At 41.8% G+C, this 26,754-nt stretch overlaps 1 protein-coding gene across 1 annotated transcript in view; it reads left to right on the forward strand.

The window, feature by feature from the left end:
* Positions 1-26,754, forward strand: part of LOC111232131 (dystrophin-like) — a 186,257-nt gene that overhangs the window by 149,863 nt on the left and 9,640 nt on the right. Inside the window, exons 63-72 of the mRNA XM_022759501.1 lie at positions 12,818-12,879; positions 13,067-13,141; positions 15,054-15,255; positions 15,335-15,420; positions 15,955-16,112; positions 16,899-17,065; positions 17,959-18,070; positions 18,827-18,963; positions 20,885-20,923; positions 23,768-23,833. Coding sequence (XP_022615222.1) covers positions 12,818-12,879; positions 13,067-13,141; positions 15,054-15,255; positions 15,335-15,420; positions 15,955-16,112; positions 16,899-17,065; positions 17,959-18,070; positions 18,827-18,963; positions 20,885-20,923; positions 23,768-23,833 — 1,104 coding nt within the window. The remainder of the gene's footprint in view (positions 1-12,817; positions 12,880-13,066; positions 13,142-15,053; positions 15,256-15,334; positions 15,421-15,954; positions 16,113-16,898; positions 17,066-17,958; positions 18,071-18,826; positions 18,964-20,884; positions 20,924-23,767; positions 23,834-26,754) is intronic.

Genomic DNA, 26,754 nt, shown 5'->3' on the forward strand with positions numbered 1-26,754 from the left:
CGCCGGTGCTTGCAGAGAGGAGCATAAAGCAACACACATATACACTTACACACACACACTTACACACACACACACACACATACACACGTAGACTACACACGGTGATCTTGGACCCCTCTCTCCGGTGCTCGAGGACGCTTGTTCACATCTCGGAGGGGGTCGGGGTATTGCCTCGGTTTTTCCCCGGGAATCGGTTCATTTCCACGGGACTAGGAGGGCTCTGTCGGCCGGCGATGAGAGAGCAGCTTCGGAAGTGAGTGCTGGGATGGTGGGCTGTTTCTGTTTCGTGGCTGTGGTAAATAATGGTGATGGTAATTGTTATGCAGTAACACAGTGGCTGTGGGTTTTCATGGCCAGCTGAGAAGCTGGGAGTTGGGGGCAGAGACACCCCCCCCCCACACACATTCCGCAGATAACACACGTTATTTCATCTGTAGCGCAGATTCTGCGCAAAAATAGGCGTGAGAATGTTTAAAAACTCGACAGAGATGCATCAAAATTGTATTTAGCGCACAGGGAAATACATGTTGTTACTTCTTGTGTGCTGGTAACCCATAATTGAATGTCACCTATAGGCTGTACAATACATTTCATACAGCATATGATGAAACCTGCAGGTATGACTTTAACGTATATTTGTACATCGCAGTGATTGAGGCCGTGGCGCATGGAAACGGAAACAGGACGTTATTTTTTCCCATGAAAAGAAAGGGAAACGGTTCTGTTTGGTAGCCATTAAACCACACAGCCCCTTCCCTCACAGCAGCTCTTGGTCGTGGCTGTTGCCGGGGAACCAGGCGAGGTGTGTGGCCAGTGATCCTCTGGACACCCCTACCATGCATTTCTAAATCCTCTCTATCTGCTGTTTCACTGCTGACGCTTCAACGCAAACACGGATCTGTGCCTGCGTTTATTTGCCCGTATGTGTTTGAATTTGGCCCGACAGGGATTTGCGTGTATCTGTGCGTGTGCACGGTGCGTTTGCTGAGCATTTGGAAAAGAAAAAAAGATCCATACTGAGCAAAGCGGCAATGTATCACTGTGTTGCATTCCTCCACAGTGAGAAACGCGCACACGGAGGTGCAAACACAATCACCACCGTGCCAGCAAAGCAGCCCGAGTCTGGATCAGTACGTTTTTTGCACCGTGTGTGTGTGTGTGTGTGTGTGTGTGCGCGTGGATTTTGATGTGATGCGTCTATGCGTGCACGGCAGGGAAATAAAGCCAGGCCAACAGTTTTTATCGCAAACAGAGGTCTGTGTGCTGCTCATCCTACAGATCCTCTGTGGGTCAGTTTTTACAGTGGGATGTGGTTGTCCTGCACAGGGTGTGTGTGTGTGTGTGTGTGTCTATGCGTGCACTTCAGGAGTTGGTGAAATGAGAGCAGAGGATGTGGGCTGGCTGGTACAGATTTTTGGCACCAATCTGATTGCAGGTGTGTGTGTGTACAGCTGATGGATTAAAAACCTTAACACACACACACACACACACAGATGCACCTCCAGTTGCTGGATAGTGGTCCTGACATGCTCAGGCATGGTTGTTATGGCTTGTGTGTGAGCTGTCTTTGTATTTGGTGCAGATGATTATCAACCTCACGATCTATTGAAGCTTAATCTGTGGTTTTCCAGGGTGAATTTTGTGCATTCAGAGGCAGTGATGGAAGAAACTTCCCAACATAGCAGCTGCAGGCCTTTTATAGTCAGGTGTCATGTTTGAATTAGTTTCAATAAATTAAACAGATGACATAATTGCAGTAACTAGAGCTTATAATACTTGTGTCATCGTGTGAGAACAAACCTATTGCAGTTAATGAATTCTTAAAATGGCAGTCACAAGAAAGACATGTTGAACAGATTATTAAGATGATACTTAATAATCATGATCCTTAGCCCACCAAAACCCAAACAAACCAGATCCACCATCACTGCCAGAGGTTGTATTTTAAAATGTATGTAGAGAAATAAACTCGTGAAGGATTTAGGACTAGAGTCAGACTGGGTCTAATGTCAAATGATCTGATTGTAGTGGTGATGATTATGGCAATGGTGTATTAGATTTCACTGCTTTTAAACTGGTTGATAAAACATTCAATTAGCTGTGGTCTCCACCGTTGCCGATAATCACCTATATTCACCAGTTGTTTCCAAAGGTATGAAAAGATTTATTTCTCTCTCCTTTAGTGCAATTTCACATCGATTGTAACAGCAGGCAGAGGCTGTGAAAACAAAGACATCTGCCAAAGGTCATAAAGTAAAATGTGTGAAGAATGAATTTTTTCCATTCAGCTTCAATCATCTCTTTGTTGAAAGTTGAGCCTATGCAGTATGAAGATTGTAATTTTTTTTTTACATTACATAAGGCAGTGGCATGCAGTGACTTTTACAGAAAGGCAAGCTGCTCCCCCAACTCAGAAACCACCATCGCAATGTGCAATTCAGCTGTTTTCTACGCATACTAGAAAAATAGACCAGAATAAAACATACCTTTTGGTGACAGCAGTTTGTACCAAAGGACATGTCCTGTCTCATGATTCTGTGCTGCCTTTCTTTCCTGTGCAATAAGTCTCTCCTGCACCTTGCTGCTCTCTGCCTGGACGTCTTCACATTTCTGCACTTCTTCATGGCTGAAGACCTTTTAGGATTATTCCTTTAAACTGGCAGTAATCATATCAAATGTGCCGAATAGAGAAAAACAAATAAACAAGACTAGCTCAAAACCTAGTATATAGCTGGGTATATAGCTGATTTTATAACTGACGTTGTTCACAATAGTCAAGTCTTTATTTACTTCAACTCCAGAACGTAACAGACTTTTATTAGAGGCGGGTCTTTATGTCTGACTTTCTCTGTTTCGTATGTAGAATTGGTCATAGCGTTATTTTAATATGAAGCCTCATTTACGTGTTAATACAAACTCAACACTTCCTGTAATCGTTCCAAATTAAAAACACTCTAGTGTTTCAGTGGGCAGAAACCCTTTATGTCTTAACAGGGCTTTTATAACTGTGCTGCAGTAAGGTTATTGTCTCATCTCCGGTTGCTGATGTTTCTGTTGTTTACATGCTATTCAGATCTAGTAGTTTCTTTAGCAGTTAGCAATGACTTCTCTCTCCCTCCCTCCCTGCAGCCATCTCTGCTTGGCAGGTCTTATGTTTAGTTATTCCTCTGCCTCCTTTTGTAATACTGATACATGTAATCAAAGTAGTTTATTTGCTGTAATGGAGGCGAGACTCGGGGTATTGGAAGTGCTCCTCCTCTTCCCTGCAGAAATATGATCACTCAGTCAGTCAGGGACTTTCCAGTTTAGACCTGAAACAATTAGATAATCAGTTCACAGAAGAACATCTATTTTTTCTCCTTCATTGAAAAAAGGTTTTTTCAGTTTTCACAATTGAGCTGAAACAGACAAATCATGGAACAATAAGCAAAACACATTTTTACTGGAAGGAAATTTTAATCAGCAAGAATTCTGATTATGAATCGTTTCACACTTTGTCATACTTCTAGTTTCTCAATTATTAGGATTTTTCTGTTTTTCTCTGTTTGAGGTCGTTGTTAATTTAATATAGTTTTTAGTTTTATAGTGTTGGTCAGATAAAACAAGCAATTTGAAGATGTCCCCTCAGGCTCTGTGTGTATTTTATACACCAGACAATTAATCAAGAAAATAATCAGATGATTAATCTACAAAGAGAATAATTGTTTGTTGCAAGAAATCAGCAAATCCTCTGAACTGAGAAGCTGAAATAAAATTTTCTGATTTTCACCAAATGTGCGGACGTGGATATTCAGTGGCATCAGAAAACAATCATACCCCTTCAGTTTTTCTTCCAGATTATGGTTGCAGACCCGAGTGTGTGAGTTGAAATATTGAAATGAAACTCTAAACTTGTCATTGTCAGCTTTGAATTTGCTTAACCGTGGTAAGAAACAAAACCTGCAGGAACCGATATATCAGCTGAAACACAGAGGCTCTGTCCACACTACCACGTTCTTGTTTTAAAACGCATATTTTTTCCTATGTTTATGAGTTTCTGAGCCCCAAAAATGGAGACTTTTGAAAACGTTGCTGGTCCTGTTTTAGTTTGAAAACTCTCGTGTTGTGTTGTTGTCTGTACAGGCAAAAATGGAGACCTAGAAACAATCACGTAGACACTCACGGTCTCTCCTGGTTGGGTCTTAGCCTCAACTATCAGTGGTGAATACAACGAGGATAATGAATTACAGGTGTTACTGGCCTTGTTGTCTTTGCTTTACAGCTGTTGTTCACTTACATTTTCTATTTTAATGCTACAACTGTCTTTGCTGTTCCTCGTTTATAGTATTTTGTGCGACTAATCAACTGCAGAGCAGACAGTCTTCTTCCTGTTTACACCGACTCCCACATGCTCAGTGTACGTGAATCGTGACGTATGTATGTCCGTGTTGTCAGGTGTGTTAGTCTGGACAGGGATCGTCTTAGTTTTAAAATGAAAACGTAGTAGTGTGGATGCGGCCTGAGCCTGTCCCCCGCCTCATCTGACAAAGTGAAAACATGACATTTTTGCTAATTTATTAAAAAGGACAAATTGATTACAAAACTGATATTCAGACCCATTGTCATGACAACCTGACGACTATCTCAGCAGCTGTCCATCAGTCAGGCCTTTATGGTAGAGTGGTGAGAAGGAATGCCACTGTGAGTAAAAGGCATATGACGCCCACTTGGCATTTGTCAAACAGCAATTAAAGGACTCTGAGAGCACGAGGGAAAAGTCTCTTGTCTGACGAGGCACAAATTAAACTGCTCATCATCCCTACAGTGAAGCATGGTGGTGGCAGCATCATGGTAATGGGGTGTTTCTCGGCGTGTCATCAGGACAAGTCTGACTTGACTCTTCAGTGGCCCAGGTTTAAACCCAGTAGAACATCTGTGGAGATCTGGAGTTCAGTGTGAGGATCTGTCAGGAAGAGTTGGACAAACTGCTCAGACAGGTGAAGCAGTAATTGCATCACACAGCACTGAATTAAGGGTCTGAATACTTAATCTGTTTTTGATTTTTAATACATTTGCAAAATGTCTCTATAAACATGTTTTCACTTTGTCATTATGGGTTATTGTGTGTAGATTAATGGACAAACTTAATGCATTTAAATTCATATCTACAACATTAAGTGTGCAAAATGAAAAATACTTTCTGAAGCCAAAAATCATGAAAAAATCAGGGTAAAAGAACAATGACCCACACTCTTTTACCCCTACGATCCTTCATTACCATGAACATGCACTGTAGTTTATTCAGACACTGTTGTTGGTAATGTTTGATAAAACACTGTCCAGCTGTTTATCTGTTTGTGATCCAATTCTAAAGATCGATGTGTTCAGTAGGAGCCAATGGGCTCAAAGTCCAGACATCAATGAGCCACACTGCATAATGAAAGAATAGTAACTCACCGTTATGATAAGTGATCACCAGGGAAATACAGTCATTACAGTCATCTTAGCTCAGTATAATGCCTTAGGGTTTGTCAGGTTCTCTTTCACAAATAACCTCGAGGATGGAGTTGAAACAGCGGAGATACAAAAAATGAATGCGTGCTTGCAAAGCTCGGCCTGCTGGGAGGTTTGTGTGTATGAGCAGGCAGCAGAGGGGCTGTTGAGGTACATATAGTACATTTGTAAATGTCAGTTGAGGTGTCTCAAGATTTAGGAAAATACACTTTAATTGAACTTAATCAAAGTATGATCTTCATGACTCGACTCCTCTCCTCTCCTTTCACCCTCCTGTTTACCTCTCATGCCTGAAGGCCGTTGTGTGAGCTCATTCAGGTGCCTGGTGTGCAGGACACATTGTGTTGGGGCTGGTTCTCAGTGATAGGCGGAAGAAGACGTCATCACAGCCCATAAACCACCTTTAATCATTCATCCAACAACCATAATTGACTGCAGCGAGAAGTAACACTCGTGTCTCTGTGCAAATCCATTATTTAAAACGCCTATCTGTCACTGCCGCTACAAGCCATTCAGCTGCCTGTTAACTGCAATATGTAGCAGTCACACATGCGGGTGTGTGTGTTATTGTGTCATGGTACGTGGTGTGTTATTGTCTGTCTAAGAATGAAGTTATGCTCCACAGAGGAATGTCACATTTCTGAGGGAAAAACAAGCCTTTAGAAATAATCTGATCAGATTTTTAAATATCAGAGGAATCCAGGTGCAACAAACACTTAGTTTCATAATTGATTAATCTGCTATTTTTATTTTCAATAAATCATTATGTTTATAAAACACCAGAAAACTGTTAGAATGCCCATTACAGGTTGCCATGTCCCAAGATGATGTCATGAAATTTCTGTTTTTAATCTTAAATGATTGATGATCAAAATAGTAGCTGATTAAAGGAGCTATTTGTAAGTTTTGCTATTTCTACATAGCTAACGTTAGCATTAACAGCTGTTTACTTCCTAGTCTAGAAGAAGCGTTGTGAGTTCAGCAACATACGTTCATTCCTTTACTCACCAACAGCTGTCTCCAGAGGGGGAAAGAAACACCAGTGTTAACTCTTGTCGCCATCACTTCTTTTCTTCTGCTGAAGTTAACATGCTAACCAGCTAGCCCTGACCAGTTCGTCACTCTCAGATAGCAACTCACTTTAGCCTCCAGTCTGCCATGAAGGACGTATTATAACCTGCTGTATTATAAAGACAATGATGGCTGAAGCTCTTGTCAAGCGATTAATCAACGAGTGAAATGACCAGGAGAGTTTTTCAGATTTTTAATACCTTATTTTAATGCCTGATACGACATGCACCACGACTTGAATGCAAAAAAGTGTTTAAATTTGACAAAATATTGCCTTGTTGAATTGTCCTCCTCATGCGAACATATACATTTTTTTGTAATTCTGTCTGTAATTCTTTCTAAATCCTGTTTCCATTACTTGTTTTTAAGTTCGCAGTTTCAAATTGCGCATGAAGCAGGTGAACAGAAACGCATCTATGGATGTAAATTTGACTTGTTGGTGGAGGCATGCGACCTCAAGTTGAGATACTGGAGAACGATGTGTGTTGAAGTTCTTCTAAGTGTGTGATTAGAAAATGTTGATACATGTTGAGGACAGGTAGGCGTTGTGGCAGAGAAAGTAGCAGTGGGGATTTTGTAGTTAGTTAATGCAATAGTGAAATGTCATGTGATACTTCATTGACGTCTTTTATTGATCCTGGGGTGTATTCTGCCGCTGAACAAGGCTGTGGTAGAAATGCACCCCAGCATCGAGGACTCATGACGGGGGAGGAGTTTGAACCCAGGTCCCTGGTTTCTTGTTTTGTTTCAGAGGACAAAGAAATCTCAACTTACTGATGAAAGTCTGTCTTTATTTAGTCAAGAATCCATCAACTCATGAGTTGAAAAGGTTTAGATCAGTAATGTCAGCTGTATGGAGTCAGGTAACATGGACACTCCTGTGATTAAAAACCAGGCTGTAGGGATGTACAATTCAAATCCCTGAGAGCACAAAAGAAAGTCCTGGATAACCACAGAACAAACGCTGATAATCCAGTTCAGTGAAAGTATTTAATAACCAAAAAGGTCATAGTGGTGTGCCTTAATCAAATCAAACAGCTTATTGCAAACTGCATTAATGCCACAGTTTGACCACCAGTACTGCAGGTTAGAGTAAACTGTAACTGACTCTTTATTTTGCTGTCTGTTGATATTTAAGGTTAGAAATCCAGGAAAGCTGAAACGTGTGTGAATCGTTTTTTGGATTTGGTTTGGATTGGTCTGCACTGCTCACACACGTCCTAAAGGTTTCATCATTGTAACAGGAGGAAAAACCTCTGAGCAGGTTCGACTGAAACCATACGTCCAGGTGTAATGTCTCAGCTTCTACAATATGACGGATTATTTTACTGAGAGTTGAAGCTTTATGTTTTCCTTACATCTTTTGGAGAAGATCATGTAAAGTTAAATGTAGACAAACTGTGTCTCAGGCTGCAGAGCAGTCGTCCACAAATCATAACTGGAATATCGGTGGTTCGATTCCTGGTTCCTCCAAGCCACATGTAGAGGTGTCCTTGGTCAAGATACTGAACCCCAGTGTGTGTGTGTGTGTGTGTGTGTGATAAAGAAAAGATGTTGAGTGAATGTAGCTTGTTTTGTTAAGCACTTTGAGTGGTCGATAAGACTAGAACAGCTCTATGTAAGTGCAGTCCATTTACTATTTAACATAGTTTACAAGGGGCTGCAGTCAGAGAAATATATTGTTCACTGTCACAGTTTGGCTTTTTGCCCCACCCCCCAGAATACTATGTGAATTTAAAGGAATTCAGATCATTACAAAGTGTAGCAGCCAAATAAGGTATCTATTGTTTTCTCGTCCAGCAGGTCACTGGGCTCCATACGACTGCCTCTCCTTTCACTGGATGATGTTTTGTTATGTAACTCATCCATTGATTCTTGACCGCTGGGTTTGGAATCAGGGACTGAGATCATGATATAAACAGCTCCCTTGCTCAAGGAATTGAACCAGCAGACTTGTCAAAACAGTGTTGTGTATAAAAGCAGCTGTGTGTTTGATGCTGCATTGTTATTAGAGACATTTGTCCGAGTGGCTCGGAGCAGCACGTCAACGATTAGCTGAGTGACTGAGCTGCTGTTTGCACAGACTCTGAGCACAGAGGATTTTTAAGTAGCTCTTCACCACGGGACCCCTCTCTTCATTATCTGGAGTGGGAGTGTAGGAGAGAGGCAGAAAGGCTGGAGAGAGAAAAACAAGGGCCATGCGGAGGGAAAAGTCACCATATGGATTATTATTTGTATGTGCTTTTCAGACAAAGGTTAACTGCAGGTGCGCTCGTGTGTGACCGGCTCACCGTGTGCTCTTAACAAGCTGGGCAGGGTTGCATTTGTGCAGCGACACGCCTCTGGCCACAATTACAAGGCAGAAAACAGCAGCAGTGTTTTAGTTTAGTTTAGGTTGTTCACCACAAAATTACCACTTTGCTTTTTTTCCAACAATCCACAATACCCACTGTGTGTATCCACTTTGCACACCTACTGTTCACGCGTGCGTGTGCGTGTGTGTGTGTGTGTGTGTGATCATGCACACACATTGTCACTGAAGAACTGGGGATCTGTCTGGTTTTAGCTCTTCCAGATCTAAGAATACCTTTATTTCTGCTGCAAAGCTCTAGTTCTCATTTTCACATTCATGTCAGCTATAAAATGACTCTAATATTTAAATCTAACTGCCACTGAACAGATATTTAACCGTCCTATATTTAACTTACTGACAAAAGTGTCACAGACACAGATTGACATGTACAGTCTCATTTCCAGGACCACCGGGAGCCAAATATCTATTTATTAACCATCTGACATATAAAAACCATTTCTTGATAGTCCACTGTTTGATATGTGATGTGCTCTGAACAGAAAGCTGTAACTGGCTCACTGGTAAGACTTCAGTTAGCTTTACTGTAGCGTCTGTCTGACGCCATTTTACACTCGTGTTTATTCTTTTTTTTTCATTTGCTAAAATGGATGCAGTTTGTTGTTATTACAGCTGGAATTAGCCTTCAAGATTTTCTCATCATGTTGGTATGATAATTATTTCCACAGCAGCTAAGTGGAACTGATGACCATGAAAATCAGCTCTTTACTTTATAGTAACATCATTAGTTTTTGCTGCCATTTAAAGTTCCTCTCCAGACATGTTTTAAATTCTGTAAAAATCCTCTGCTATGATTCATACTTAGTTTAACATGGTTCACGCATAAAAAAATCAAAAACTGGGTCTGAAGCTCATCTCCTCTTACTTCCTGATTGAGAAACCTGGATCAGGCCTTGAGCCCCGCCCACCACCTGCTGTCTCCAGGTGGACAGGTGAAAGAGCAGAGAGCATCAAGATGGTTGGAGGAGGAAACATCAGAGAGACTCAGCCACATGTTTGAGCCTCAGTCAGACCCAGACTCAGATGAGGAGTCTGTTGAGGCAAGAACCAGAGACTAGCAGATGTATCAGACGGGTTAGCATAGTTAGCATCTTTTATTTGTTTATGTTGTTTGTTAGCTTGTAACTGGCAGTGGCTGACACAGTGTTAGTGGTTGTGCTAATGCTAACTCTCTCTCTCTTCGGGTTTGGAGTGCCAATGCTGGTAATGTCACCCTGGAATGCCCACCACTCTTTCTGTATTCATCTGTACGACGCCAAAACAGAAAATGACATTAACATCTAAAAAATATCATAGAAAAGTTCTAACAGTTCACACAACTACAACAGATGTGGGCAGAGTATGGAAGCAAAGACATAAGGACATAAGGATTTGAATCCCATAAGCAACTTGTAATAACTAGTTGTGAACTTGACTACTGAATACTTGATGTTAAAAAGAGTTATTTGTAAGTTTTGCTATTGCTACATAGTCAGCATTAGCATTAACAGCTGTTTACTTACCAGTCTAGAAGAAACGCTGTGAGTTCAGCATCAAACTTCATCTCTTTACTCACCAACAGCTGTCTCCAGAGGTGGAAACAAACACCAATGTTAACTCTGGTCTCTACCGCGTCTTTTCTTCTTCTGAAGTTAGCATGCTAACAGCTAGCCCCGGCCCGTCTCGTCACTCTCTGATAGCAACTCACTGTAGCCTCCAACAACAGAATCCAACACTTGGAGAATTGGGGGTTCATAGGGGCTGAGGAGGTCATTTCTGACCCGGGACCCTGACCCTGTCGTAGGGCAAGTCGCTCACGTAGGTGTCATCTCCTGAATCCTTTAGTTTCATCTCCTCTGACAGCCTCATTGTTTCCTCTGTCAAATATACAAGAAAGGATTATATCAAAGAACACGCAAGACACAATTCAACAGGAGCTCAAATATTAGGAAGGGTTTTTAAACCTCCACCCTGTTCTTTAAATGTCATCGTTACCATAATTTATTCTGGTCCATGAGAAAGTACACATCCCTTGTTGCATCTCACACACACACGCACACACACAAACACACACTAAGCCAAGTCTGCTTTGAGTTTCCAGCAGCAGGGACTGTGTGAGGGGAGAATGACACAGCAACCGTCTATCTGCCTCTTTCACGTCTCAGCAGCTGTGATGCTGGGAGGACGGGGCCTGTGGAGCCTGTGTGGATTCGTGCCTCAGTGGCTTGTTATTTTCTAAGATTATGAGATGGACAGGATTAACGTCATAGTGTGGGATTCTGGGGAAGCTGATCTAATTCACCAGCCACTGAGATTCACCTTAAAAGGTCTTTCTATCTCCTTTTGTTTTTCATTTTAGCAAAACACAATCACTGGTGTTAGTTCACAAACTAAAAAGCACATCCCAAAAATGTGCCTTCCACCAACACTTTACCAACCTTAAATGGTTTAATAGTTGTTGGTTGAATGTTTGTTGAACATTGAATGTTCAACAAGGATTAGAGAAGATTAGTGTCACACATAAACTCTCTGTAGCTGGACAATCCAAATACAGTGTAACCTACATTCCTATTAAACATAAAATTCAGGTTTTATTGTTTGGTTGTCTAATGTTTATATATCTCTTCAATATCATTTTTTCATTTGGTTTGGTCATTTTGTTTCCAAATCATGTTTAATTTGATTTATTGTATTTGTTGGACGTTTGTTTGGGTTAGTGTGATTTTACACTTTTGTTAACTGCACCAGGAAAGTGACACGTTCCTCCCTGCAGACATGAACATGTCATTTATATTTACTTTTGTAGTTCTCTTCTAAAACACGAGATGATCCTGTAAGATAGAGAAATCACTGACGACTATCACAGGCAGGAAACTTCTCATGTCTTAACATGATGAGTATTAAACTGATTAAAACCAAAAGGATTTTCAGCATCTTAACGAACCGATAAGAGATTAAACATTCAGTCATTTCTATTTATTCTGCTTCAATTTACATACATTTACACAGAGCTAAACCCGACCAGATAAATGTGAATATTAATATTTTACAGAACTTCAAATTATAAACTAAATCAGTTCTGAATTTTATGTATTCATAATGAATGATTCAGGACTTATTGTTAGTTGTTAGCATCCCCCCCTGCATTAACTACAGTATTTCTTAGACCTTTACAGGCTAGTGGTTCTACTGTATATGGATGCTTTAGCCATGCCAGGGTTATGGTTCTACAGATGAATCCTTCTGACTTTTCATAAGGTTCACTTTTAGTGAAATATTACTTTCAATTATTGGATGTGTTGTCATGGAGACATTCATGTTCCCCTCAAGATGATTTGTTATAACTTTCTCACCTCATCAGCCTCAGCTGTTCTTTGTACATCTGCGCTGTGTTTAGTGCTAATTCACAACTGTTAGCATGCTAACTTGCTAAAATAAGAAGGTAAACATTACGCCTGCTGCACATGTTAGCATCGTTATTGAAAGCATAGCATGTTGCCATGCTAGCACTAGCCTTAAGCTCAAATCACCACTGTGATTAAGCACAGAGCTGCTAGCTTAGCTGTAGACTCCTCGTCTCCTCGTCCTCAGATTTCAGTCCAGGAAGTAAACATGAAGAAGATTCTGTTAAACTGTGATGAGGTTCTTGATGTCAGCACCTAATGTGGCTGCTGAAGGTGCAGCCCTCACAGCTGTTTATTTGTCAGTCCCCAGCTTTGCACATACAGTTGCAAAATCATCTATACTTCCTGAGCTACTGCTTTCAAACAACAATTAACAAGCCAAGAAATGTTGGAAAAGTTTCACCAGAATATTTTCACAGTCATTTCAGGGAGGCTTGTCATTGGCCTCTCTATAGAATACACCATGATCTGACCGTTGTGTCTCTCTGTCACCTTCCAGCCACCAGACCCAGACAACATGCTGGGACCATCCCAAGATGGCCGAGCTCTACCAGTCTCTGGGTAAGATGCACGTTCTCACTGCTTAACTGCTTAACTGTGAAACAATATGTAGTATCACTGGATGTTAACTTCACCGCTGAATGACTACCAGGATGAAATGAAGACATTATGAGCAGAAGGAAGAAACTCCAGGGTCTCCTTCCTCTTCATCTCTAACTGGGTTTGTTCCTCTTGTTCCTTTCTTCAGCTGACCTGAACAATGTCCGGTTCTCGGCCTACAGGACAGCCATGAAGCTCAGACGCCTGCAGAAGGCTCTCTGCTGTAAGTACTCTCTCCTCTGAGACTCTGCTCCATGTTGACATGTTGACTGCATCACGTCATTTCTACTGATTTATCAGCTGCACGTTCATTCTACCAAATCCCAAAAGTCTTCCCCTGGATATGGATGTTAGTGAAACCAGTTTGAGACTTTAGCTTTGGGACATGGAGCATGATCCTGCTGGAAGTAGTAACAGGGTCAGCAACAATACTCTGATTGGATAATTATGAATAAGCAGGTGTTCAGGTGTTTCTTATAGAGTGAGTGTATATAACTCTCCTGTATGTGTCACGTAGGGTTTTTACCCCTCGCTTCAAGTACAGCGCTCTCGTCTCATGAGTGCTCCTCTCAGTGTGTTCCAGTCCTCCTTCACTCTGCTCTTTATTCCTGCTCCTTTCTTCTCTCTCTTCTTTCACGTCCTCCACTCCTTTTCTCAATTCACTTCATTTGTCGTGTCCATTGTCTCCTCTTCCTTTTTCTTCTCTCTACCTCTACCTTTGTCTCTCATCTGACACAATCTGTGAGTGTGCGTGTGTGTGTGTGTGTGTGTGTGTGTGTGTGTGTGTGTGTGTGTGTGTGTGTGTGTGTGTGTGTGTGTGTGTGTGTGTGTGTGTGTGTGTTTCCGTGTTTCCATATGTGTGTTTACTCATCCCTCTCGTCTCTCGCTGGATGATCTGTAGAGTGTGACCCGCCTACGAGCTGTTATGTGTGTGATATGTTTCAAGGCGTATAGCTGGTTGCAGCCGTATAGCACAGGAGCTCTGTTTGTGTTCTAAAAATGAATGTGAACAGGTTTGGTGATTAACTTCCAGGAAGCAGCGCGGTGGTTAAAATTCTCTTTTCACTGCCTTTGTCATGACTCTCCATTTCTTCTTTTCTCTGTTTCCCTCAATCTCCTCTTTTCTTCCTGATTTTTTTCTTTATCAGATAAATCTTGTTTCATCTTGTTTTTGTTTTTTAAATCAAAAAAGCATCAAATCCTGAGAAGCAGGATTTAAAAATCCTTGAGAAGCTGAAACCAACAAATGTTTTGTATTTTTGCTTAAAACAGAGATTTCATTAGAGTGATTGAATAATCATTGCAGTTCTGCAGTCATTTAAACAGGATCTTTAGAAACCTGGACTGCAGTATATTCATGACAAGAAGACAAATTAAATGTAAAAAAAGAAGCAACAATGATAGTATTAATACAGTAAAAAAAAAAAGAGATGAAACAGTTACTGTTTTCACAGTAAAAATGCCAGATTACTGTTTAAATTTTAATTATCACTATAACTGTGGTTGATTACGGTCGTTAATTACTGTGGTTAATTCAATTCACTTTAGGTAGTCTCCCAGACGGAGATGTAAAACTACACTGAGATGGTTTTTGATTCTTAAAACCACAGATATATCTTCCTATGGATCAACAGTATAAACTCTGTGTGCCTCTCTGATGTCGTCCAGCGTGTGTTCCTGGAAGAGCAAAAGGTCTAATCAGACTTTGAAACAACATTCAAAAACATGTTCAACCTTCATCCCGTCCATTTAAGCATGATTTTCTCATTTGTAGCTGGTTTCTGTGAGTTCAGGTTCGGGCATTGATCCGTCTTCAGTTGACTTATCGGCTGTGTTAGCAGTATTAGAAGTGTGTTTGGCCTTTTCTCAGTATCAACACACCTCTCTCTCTCTCTCTGTTCTTTAGCGGACTCAGTGAATGATAATGAGGAACAATGTGATATTGTATGGATCCCTGGAGTGACACTCCCTTCCTACCACTGTCCTTGAGCAGCATTGAGCTCAAGGACACTTAGAATATGAAGGGTTGGAACCCAGTCGGTGTTGTTGGAGGATAGTCTGAGCGCGGCCGCACCGTTGTGTGTGTGTTTCGAAGAACTAACCATCCTCCTCTCTCTCTCTCTCTGTCTCCACAGTGGATCTGCTGAGCATGCCGATAGCATGCGAGGTGCTTGACCAGCACGGGCTGAAGCAGAATGAGCAGCTGCTGGACATCTCCCAGCTGGTCACTTGTCTGACCAGCCTGTACCAGCGGCTGGAGCAGAGCCACTCCCACCTCGTCAATGTCCCGCTGTGTGTCGACATGTGCCTCAACTGGCTGCTCAACGTCTACGACACGTACGTGCAGCACACACACACACACACACACACACACACATATTTAACATATTCTAACATGTTGTTTTGTTGGTGGCAGTGGTCGCACCGGAAAGATCCGGACACTGTCGTTCAAAACTGGAATCATCTCACTCTGCAAGGCTCACCTGGAGGATAAGTACAGATGTAAGTCAGTCTGTTTAATTACATTATGAAGTGAAGTGCATCTTTTCTAGTTTTGATAATTAAGTAATCTCTCTAGTTATTTGTGAAAATGTCAACCATTTTTTGCTCCATGATTTTAAATACAGTTTGCTTCTCTTCTTTTATGTCATTGTAGATTGAATCAGAGCGTGTTTTAATTATAATGTGACATTTGAAGGACTAAACAATCAGTAATAAAAAATAGTCAACAAGAAATAATTTCCGATACACAAATGAGATAATATTGCTGCTGTTCTGCAGCGTGAACACATGTCCAGATGTCAGTGTGTGGTATTTACATAGAAAACCATCGGCATCATACGGCTTCTCCTACAAAGTGGAACAAGTTTCCAAGTCTTCTCTGTCGTGTCTTAACCCACCATCTTCCTTTTCTCTCTTCTTTATCTATTTTCTCTCCATCTGCTCATTTCCTTCCTCTCTCTTGTCCTGTCCCATCTCCCACTTTCTATCTCTCTCCCCTGCCCCGCCTTCCTTCCTCATCTTTCCCTCCTCCAGTCCTATTCAGACAAGTCGCCAGTGCGACCGGTTTCTGTGACCAGCGTCGCCTGGGCCTCCTCCTCCACGACTCCATCCAAATCCCCCGGCAGCTCGGCGAGGTCGCCTCCTTCGGCGGGTCCAACATCGAGCCCTCCGTCCGCAGCTGCTTCCAGTTTGTATGTCACACATTCTGACACTCACTTCTAACTGTTTGGATCTGAGTTAGCTAGTTTGATTTTCTAAAGAGTTGTAGACAGTAATACTGAATGTAAACACTAATAATAGTAACAGGACCAGTTGCACGGATGTCTATTTGCAGTGATGCCTAAGGCCCCTCCAGATGAAGGCCACATATTCCCACAGCCCCACCAAGCATCCTGATGTTTGTTTACTCCTGGCTCAGGTTTATTTATGGAAAGAAACTGCATTGTCACAATGAGCCAAGCTGGAATTAAAGGGCAAAACACTGATAAAACCCAGTGAATTGAAGTGTCAGGCAGGAGAAGCAAGTGAATGGCAGGAGAAGCAAGTGAATGGCAGGCTGTATGAGATCGAACAAATCATGTGTCATAGCTGCAGAGATGTTGCTGGAATGGAAACATGGGCAAGCAAGAGAAAAACATTTTAAAGACACGGCCTCTAAAATGAAAAAGTGTGAGACAGTTGTCAAAGTAAATGAAAATGAAATGCAAATGTAAATACTTAAACTAACATTTTAAAGAGAAGACTCCAGGATGTTTTGTGCAGCTGTTTTTATTTTAAGGAAGCCTTAAGTCAGACTTTAAGGAAAATCTTGAAAACTAAGAAAGGAAGAAGCTTAAATATTCCCGCTCACTGATTCCTACTCATCTGTTGAAGATGGGAAAAATATTCCAAAACTTTTCTGAAATAGTTTTTACTGTGATCCACCGTGTTCAAATCAAATTTCACTCCTTTATCTATATGTGACCTTGTTTTTAAAGGCCAACAACAAACCAGAGTTGGAGGCCGCCATGTTCCTGGACTGGATGCGTCTGGAGCCCCAGTCCATGGTGTGGCTACCCGTCCTGCACCGTGTGGCCGCTGCCGAGACTGCCAAGCACCAGGCCAAGTGTAACATCTGCAAGGAGTGTCCCATCATAGGATTCAGGTCAGTACCATCGCTTTACAATACAGATGTCTCTTAAAGAATTCAGCATTTTTAGCCGAGCTTTACAGGTGAATGCTCCGAACTGGTTTATGACCAGACACCTGCAGAGCTAATGACCCATGAGCCTCAGCTATACTTTGAGTTTAGCGCCAATTAGCATTTAGCTCAAAGCACCGCTGAGTGAAAGTACAGCCTCATGGAGCTGCTAGCATGGCTGCTTAGACCCATTCACACTGAACCTACAAATGTATTATCGCACAGTGTGGAGGCACCGTGAGTCATGGGCTGCTCACTTCAACAAGATGGTTTTTTTTTTTAGCACCTAACATCATACTTCAGCTCTGCTCTGATGACGCATTGTTGACAGCTGTAGTAATATTTTCTAATTGTTATGAGCCCCCTAACACCCCCTCGTACAAAAATGTTCTTTCATGAGGCCCATCGCAGTGTTATACATAACATAAAAGACTAGAAAGCGTTTTGTTTGGTGTAATTATTCCAGTAAAAACACATTAACTTCACCCCCAGCTCCAGCTGTGAGGAAGCTCACCCTCACCCTTACAATACAGATGGAACCCAGGAGGTTTTTTAATGAAAGGTTGGGACCTGTAAAAGGAGGTGTGTCTCCTCTTTTATTGGTGGGCCCCTTCACGACAAGAGTCCCAGGGCCAGAGAATAAATTCTGGCTGAATTTTCAATGCTCCTACCCTGAAGAAAACAGAGCTGTAAATTTCTCTTTTCTTTTTCTGTCTCTGCACTTTCCTCCTTTTTTCTCTTTCTTCTACTCTGTTTTTTTATTTACACTCGTTTTTTTTACATTTGCCCCTCCCACCTTTGCTCTCTCCTTCTTCTGTCTTCCTCCCCCTTTTCTTCTCTTTCTTTTCACTGCTCAGATATCGGAGTCTGAAACATTTCAACTATGACATTTGCCAAAGCTGCTTCTTCTCTGGTCGCGTTGCCAAGGGACACAAGATGCAGTACCCCATGGTGGAGTACTGCACTCCGGTATGAACACACACACACACACACACACACACACACACACACACACACACACACACACACACACACACACACACACACAGTGTTCTTTAAAATATGTTTTACCTTTCACAGTGTTAGCTTCTTTTTTCTTTTCTTTTTTAGCAAATCAATAAAGCTCTGTGTCTGTTCACTAGAAATGAGTCTAGAGCTGGGTGTTGATTAGCTTAGCTTAAAGTCTGGAGGTAATAGCTAGCCTAAAGCTAAACACAGAGCTAAAAGACAGGGAACAGGTATTCAGCAGCACCTCTCCAAATGAACTCTAATGATCTGTGTCTGCTGGATGTAGAGATTAATGTGTGAGGTCATGTGTACATTGTGTTTGCTGCCCACAAGTGGCCAGAAAATAATTATTGCAGCTTTAAATCCCGGGACTATCACAGAACTTGTAAAAACAAAAAAGAGCTCTAAGGGAAAGTCAGAGAATATTAAGAGATTTTACAAATGACTCACTTGAAATGAAGAAACCAAAAAGTAATTTCCTACTTGTAAAGAACAGGTAAAGGGATTTCTGTAGCTCAGACAAGGCTCGAATAAAAACACCGAGGCCCTGGCTGAGAGTCATTAATCTGTTTCCTCTCTCTTAAACTAATGGCACACTCAGTCCTGACAACGAGGGCATTGACTTCACTTCACTAAATGTTTGAATAAAGTCAAAAGGCCTGAAATACACGAGCGGGCTGCTCTTACAGGTGTGTTGTTGTGCCCGTCTCTCTCCAGACGACGTCAGGGGAGGACGTCAGGGACTTCGCCAAGGTGCTGAAGAACAAGTTCAGGACCAAGCGCTACTTTGCAAAACACCCACGCATGGGCTACCTGCCTGTCCAGACAATCCTGGAGGGAGACAACATGGAGACGTGAGTCTCTCACAGACACACACACACACACACACACACACACACACACACACACACTAACGGGAAGGGAAACTAGGTTTTACTACAAACTGAGACCCTCACTGATGTGACCTGAATTAGAGTACACGCATTCACAACTCTCTGACTACATGAAGATATTTCACTAGTTAAACACACATGCATGCAGAGCACTTGGGAAATTATAACAGACATTTTCCACTATTTCCTGTTCAATAAGCTATAATCGGCTGATATTAGTTGGTCTCTATTATGAACATTTATGATTATGAAAATCAAAATAACCTCTAATCCTGCTCAATTTACAGTGGCAAGAAAAAGTCTGTGAACTCTTTGGAAGTAAAATGGTTTTCTGGATTCATTAATTAGTGATGATGTTTTCATGTTGGTGTCCAGATCCCTTATAACACCACACATAGAGCTGCATGTTCTTCCCAAACAATTCAACCTTAGTTTCACCAGTCCATGAAATATGTTCCCAGTAGTGTTGTGGAGAGTCAAGGTGCTCTTTGACAAACTTCAGGTACAGCGATGTTTTAATTTGGAGAGCAGCAGCTTCCTCTGTGGTGCTTCATCTAACCATGAGCACTGTGATCTGTGTATGATAGACTCATGAAGAGAGATGTGAACCAGATCCAGTGATTCCTTTTAGCCTTTAGCTGTGACTCTCTATTTTGTGAGGCATGATTCACATCCGCAAACTCAAAATGTTGAAAACACTCTAATACTCTAATCTTGTGTCATTGAGTGGACTCCAGGTTTCTAACTCCTGACTTCAGTTAGATTTTGTTGACACCATTAGCCGAGGTGTTCACATACTTTCTCCAGCTACACTGTATGTTTGAATGATGTTGCTGTAACTCCAAAGGCTTCACTTACTTTTTCATGCCGCTGTAGATGGTGGACGTTTCCCTATTGTTAATGCAAGGCCATGTGTTCACTGCTGTTCCACAGCACTGAACACGTGAACAGAGATAAAGAGGAAACTGAATGAAGCTCAACTTTGCAAAGGCTTCAGTTTGAAGCGATAATTAATGACAGGCTTGAAGGTTGAAGCTAATATAACACACACAAGCACACAGTGACATTTTGTACAAGATTAATGTATAACTGAATTGTGTTTGTTCTATGACGCAACAACACACTCTTTATATTGCGTTTGTGTTGGATGTTCTTGACTTCTCTTAAAGAAAAATAAGTGCATGCACATATTAAAGGTGCTAAGTGTAAGTTTTGCTATTGCTACATAGCTAAGGTTAGTATTAACAGCTGTTTTCTTACCAGCTTCATCCATAGTTTATAACACAAGAGGTTGTAATACATCCTCTGAGCAGCTACTTCTTCAGTAAACTACAGTGACTCGGTATCGGAAAGTGACGAGACAGTCTGACGGAGCTGGAGCTAGCTGGTTAGCATGCTAACTTCAGTGAAACAAGAGGGCTCTTTGTGAGTAAAGGAATTAAGTTTTCTGATGCTGAACTCGCAATGTTTCTTTTAGACTGCAAAGTAAACAGCTGTTAATGCTAACGTTATTTTTATAGCAATAGCAAAGCTTACATATAGCACCTTTAAGGTTCGATATCTCACATCATGAGTGTGTTGTTATATTTGGAATGGTGCTGTTTTATTAATGAAATTCTAATTGTTTAGCTGCACCAGGCAGGTCAATCAATAATCAATTCTTTATCAATAATGACTGTTTGTTGTTGTGTGTGTGAATGTGTCCATGCATGTACTTGTGCACTTTAACTCATATTTTTTCACACTGTCTTCAGTATAGCCTCACCCCCCCCCCCCTCCACATCTGCCCCCGCTGCCCTCCATACTACAGCTCCCATCATGCCTTGCTGTGCAGTGTCCTCCCACTTCTTGTGTCATCATCTCACGTTTTTTTGTCTTGCAGTCCTGTCACTCTGATCAACTTCTGGCCCGTAGACCATGCGTGAGTACCTGGCTCGCACATGCACATGCACACACACACACACACACACACACACACACACACACACACACACACACACACCTGTTCATTCACTTTCTGTCAGTCTAAATATTCTGTCTTTCAAACATGCAAATTTTCTTTTAATCACAAATTCTTTTCTGTCTCACACACACACCTTCACCTCCACCCGTCTGACACTCATTGTGTTTGCATCAGACAGTTTCTTGCTGCTGCAGATCTGGGATTCAGGATGAGTCCCTCCTGTCATTCAGTCATTAAACTACCTCGGCCAGTAATGTCATGCAAAATTATCATATAATTATTAACCTCATTTGAATAGTTTCATTGTTTTGAGACAGCCCAGAGTGGTGCAGCTTTTCTGTGAGCACAAGCTGAACAATTTCATTTTACAAAGTATTTTTCTACAGTGATTTTGAGTCCAATTAAAATCTGAAATCAAAGAATATGAGACTCACAAATGTCTGATGTAATGCTGCGTTTGTTTCAGCAGCAGGCCTTGACTCTGAGTGGTCACTATTCAATATTAGTATATTAGTATGCAGCTGCTGTTGTATGGCACTTATAATCATCACTCATGTTCCACTGGCAGATACTAATTCCTAGAGAAATACACTGTTGAGGTAACAGTATAATACACAGGCTAATGCACAGCGTACTACACTGACATACAGTTCATGCCCCTTGTCTTACTTTGTTTTTACATAAAATACGACACAATGCAGAGGTCGCTGGTTCGATTCCCGGCCCTTCGATTCTCTGTCAAAGTGTTGTTGGGCAAGATACTGAACCCAAATGTCACTTTGAGTGGTTGATAAGACTGGAAAAGCTCTGTATAAGTGCAGTCCATTAAGCATCTATTTAACAGAGCTGCTATGATCTGATGGTGCTAGCTTCTGCAACCCAAGAGCTAACAGTCAGGTGTGGTTAATATGATGACATTTGATTGGATAAATTGATGTATTCTGTGTTAGTTTTAGATGAGTCATCAAAAATGTTTTAGAGAATGAGAAAAGAGATGGATATAAGTGCTCAGAAATTATTTATGAATATATTTAATATATATATATACATATTGTTTGGTTAAGAAATAACCAAACAGTTAACACAGGCATAGCATAAAAATGTTTTCAAATTATTTTTTATTTTACGATCTCTTGAATGGCCAAACGATACGCTCACTTTGCAGGCCACACAGGGCTGCTGTCAGTGGAGCATTAGCAGTAGGCAGCAAACCAGTAGTCGTCAGTGACTGCTGTCAGTCATAATATTCAGGTGGGAAGTGGAATATTATAAAGTGGGTAGCAGTACCACAGCATTAAAATTGGGGATGTCAGTGATTCATCTGTTATTGATTAATGGTCATTAATAATTCAATGGATTAAAAATGTATTAACCCACAATGCTGAGGACGAGGATGTGTAGTAGAACCCAGCTGCCCCGTAAGGGCTGCCCAAGTTATAAAACAAGCGCACCTCTTTGTCTGCGAAGAATGAGTATGACTATCTGTGCTCATTGTGGCACAGTTGTTGTCTGTGTGCTCTAGCTAGCTATCTGAGGCTCATGCTAACGCCATGCAGCTAAGTGTCTGTAGCTGCGATGCTAACGTTCGGGACAAGCAGCGCCAGTGTTAATCATGCTTCAAACATGATCAACGCCAAAGTGATGAACTACATGTATAGATGCATGTTACCACGGCCAGTAAATGTTGGAAGACCTTGACTTCCAGTCCCAGCTGAGCAGATGTTTTCAGCAGCTGTACTAGCGTTCGCTACAGTCACTCCCATCCTGTAGATAAAATCAGAGTCTGCCGTGGGGAGGTTGAAGTAACCTGTTTCATGATTATTGAATAATGTCACAGGGTCATTTACTAATTAAGGCTACAGAGCTACAGACCAGGTTTCATTGTGAGATACGTCCAACATGTTTGATCCAGTGTAAAAGTTAAAAGTGGTAAATGGCAACGGAACAAAAATGTCAACTCATAAGGAGTGATGTATACCAACAGTAGTGGGTATATGCCGGTGAACATGAGTGACGCGTGTTTAAGTGTCTTAATCCAGAACAACAGCATAGTAATAATCAGTAGTCCAACACCACTGAGAATCAACATAATACAGAAGTCAAGAGTTGTACTCAGTCAGCTGTCAGTCTCAGTGTCACTTGAAGAAACAAAACTAGAAAAAGAAAACACTTGTTTTAACCCACTGTGCCAGATTCTTCAGTTATTATATGAGATCTTCGCCTGTATCGAGGTTGATATGTGATGTTCAGTCACCCTCTCAGTGTTTAAAGCAAAGAATTTCAATGGAAAGGATAAACCACAGTGATATGAGACGAGTAACATCATTTTAATGTATAGGGATTCTTTAGTATTTTGGATTTCCTGAAAATGTCCTCCTTACGTTGAGGTAAAAACTCAAACTAACATCAAACGTCAAGGTGCCTTTGTAAAGGGAAGTTTTCAGGATTTTAAAGAGTCACATCGTGACTTCTCAAGGACCAAGACGCTGCAGAGAAAGTGGTTTCCTGGTTAATGATGTCAGAGTGCTAATCTTCCCCTCAGCGGACGAGGTGTGAGATCTTAGATGTGACGTCTCTTTTGAAGCTGAGAGAGCAGGATACAAGCAAGGAGCTTATTTACAGAGCATCTCACACTGTCACACATCTGTGCCTCGCTCTGTCGCTGCCTTCACGGCTCTCCTGTGACTTTCTGTGGCTTGTGTGCGTCTGTGCTGGGATTAATGAGTCCCTCCTGGTTGCATTCATGAGCTATCTCTCTCTCTCTCTCTCTCTCTCTTCCTGTCTCTGTCTCTTCTCTCCCAGGCCCGGATCGTCCCCTCAGCTCTCGCATGACGACACACACACTCGGATCGAGCACTACGCCAACCGGTAACACACTATCTGCATTAAGCAGCGCCGCCTCACACTGTTGCGAGCATGATACGGGGATGTAACCTTCCTCATGCTCTACTTTTTCCTCTCCCTGCTGCTGTCCTGGGCCCTGTGAGCGTCACAGATAATGGCTCCTCCAGAGAGCCCCCCCCCCCCCCCCAAGACACCAGAAACACTGTGATTGATGTGATTTGGAATAATGACTTTGGAGAAAATGCTAAAACACACTTCCTGCACTTGGATGTCTGTCTTCTCCCCCCTCTGCGTTCATGCCGCCATAACTCACAGGGGATTGGTTGCCCTAATTCTTTGCTGACGCAGTTCTGGGGAAGTTTGAGTCAACATTCTCCTGATCATTACGCTCAATCATTAAGATGCTTTCTGGTGTTTTAAAGCTGTTAGTCACAAATTAGAGGTGTGAGCACTCAGTGAAAGCTTCCCCACCCACCAGGGTTTGATTGGTGCTCAAATCAGCTGAGGAGATGTGAGTTGTCCTTCTCCTGTTCGCAACTGAGTGAGTCTGTTTGAGTTATTCAGCAATCTTATTAAATGCTAACACTGATGACGTGAACCGGCCTTTCAGGCACATGTCATATACAGTCAGTCCAGAGAGTTTGTTTCTCTTCCATCTCTACATGTAAGTACAGACATTATATACCGTGAAAACCCACAAAAAAACTACTAAAAATTGCAGTTATTATTGTTATCACTGACATTATGATTAGATGCAAAGCCCCACATCACAAGACACATTAAGATCCAAAGTACCTGAGCATAATAGAAAAGAGTAGAACAGTATGAATAAAAACATCTCAAGTCAACATTATGCAAGAGGTTTGTACAGTCAGTGAAAAGATGCAATGAAATGTGTAAAAACAATCATTTGGGATAATACAATATAAATAAAATGCGTATCAGACATTAGCAAAGGCTGAGACAAAGAGATGTGTTTTAAGGAGAGATTTGAAAGAAGTTGAAGAGTGAGGGGCAGGCGTCCTTCAGCCGGGGGCAGAGCCAGTCAATAATACCATTTTAAAATCAATCTGACATCTAACAATGTCAATACAGTTAATGTGGGGAATGCAGTTAAACACGATGAGGCCTGATCGCATACAACACACCAGTCTAGTGTTAGCATGACACTCAGCTGCTGTTGCTTTAGGTCCAGCTGGTTTAGACTGATACGTAATAGAACGGCCCTGCAATAAATCCTGCCTCCAAGGTTTTATCTTCCCCATTTCTACCAATGAGGATGGCTGAGTAAGAGGAACACTCTGTGTGATGCAGTTTACTTTAGAACCATCGTGTAGGAGGATTTATTACAGGACTGTTGTATTAGCGAGGTGTCAATACACAAGTGTGTAAATCACAACCTCCCTAACTCCTTGTGCTTAGTGACTGTCAATCACACCTCAAAGGGGGCAAAGGTCATGTGAGAGCGTCGTTCCATTGCCAATCTCCAGCGTCTGAACCAGGAAGTAAAGAGCCAGATAACATACTGTAAATTAAGACACAACAGTGGAGAAATGAACAGCAACTGACGACTTTTCTAAAAGCACATTTAGCCAAAGTTCAACTATTTTGACTCGTGCTCCTTTAACAGCTGAAACAGCTTCTTCCAGATCAATATTCCCAATATTTCTGGCTGTATGTGTCTGTGCTTTGAAAGAAGTTGATGCATTATTGTTGATTATGTAGAGATGGAGTGTGGGATACCTTGACAAATTATATTTAAGTATCTTTTTATCAGCAGGCATTTGTACGGTGGCCCTGAGAGCTCAACACACTGCAACTGCAGAAAACATGCTGCAAATACACACAACACAACGGGAGTGTTTCCAGGGGACACTAAAAGGTGACGGACCAAAGGCTAAGCTAACAGCACATTTTTTGCAATAATATCTGAGCCAGGTCAAGGTCAAGGTGACCTCACAAAACACTTTTTAGCCATTACTCAAGACTTCACACAGAAATTATAACAAAATTTCACACTAATGGTTCATATTTTCTCTGACTCTGGATAAACAGAGATGTAACCTGAAACTCGTCTGAGTGGAGGAGGCGACAGCCACCAGGAGGTGATTGTAGTCTTAAGTTGAAGTGCGTTGAATTCTCAGGGCCACCGTACATTTGCCATTTTATGTCAAAGTTTCTGTCCTTCCACTTGCACCAGCAGCAGCTCTATTGGTTTACCTGCTGGTTCTTCAGTCAGGTGACAATGGCAGAACTTAAATGTCAAGATATCCCCTCGCACACAGCAGAGGCTGAATCTCAACATGATGAAGTGGTGTGTTTGGCTTTTTGGTGAATAAGCGCTCTGCACTGAGAGTCCAGTATACACTCATGTATGTGGGATGTTGCTTGTACCAACCAGCCGTCAGTATTCTGAAGAGAATCAGAGCTTATTGACCAAAATATTCCACTTCCTTCAGTTTGCAGTGAACCCACCCACTGCTGAGGGACAAGAAGCAGTCCAATCAATTACTCACTGAGTCAATCAAGGAGTCGATCAATTGGTCACTGAATCAGTCAGTCATTGGCTTTCCTCTGTGGAGTCAGTGTGAGGACTGAGCCACAGGCCCAGTGTTTGATCCCTGCCAGAGAGTATTTGACACCACTCATTGTTGCCTTGGGCTAACACACACACACACACACACACACACACACACACACACACACACACACACACACACACAAATACACGCCAACACATGCTGATGGACACAGATGCTGAGTCACACTCCCCCCTCCCTCCTCCAGCTCCCTGGTCTGGGTGTGGGGGATCTGTGGCAGATAGCATCCAGCAGATTAAAGGAAGGTGTTGAGGTGAAGAAGTAACATCATTAAGCTTTGAGTCGGCTGATGGCTCCCAGGCCACGAGGTTATCTCCTGTCTCTGTAGCATGCAGTAGCTCAGGA

Source organism: Seriola dumerili, unplaced genomic scaffold, assembly GCF_002260705.1.
Source record: "Seriola dumerili isolate Sdu_G_001 unplaced genomic scaffold, Sdu_1.0 BDQW01000018.1, whole genome shotgun sequence".
In the NCBI taxonomy this organism is placed as follows: domain Eukaryota; kingdom Metazoa; phylum Chordata; class Actinopteri; order Carangiformes; family Carangidae; genus Seriola; species Seriola dumerili.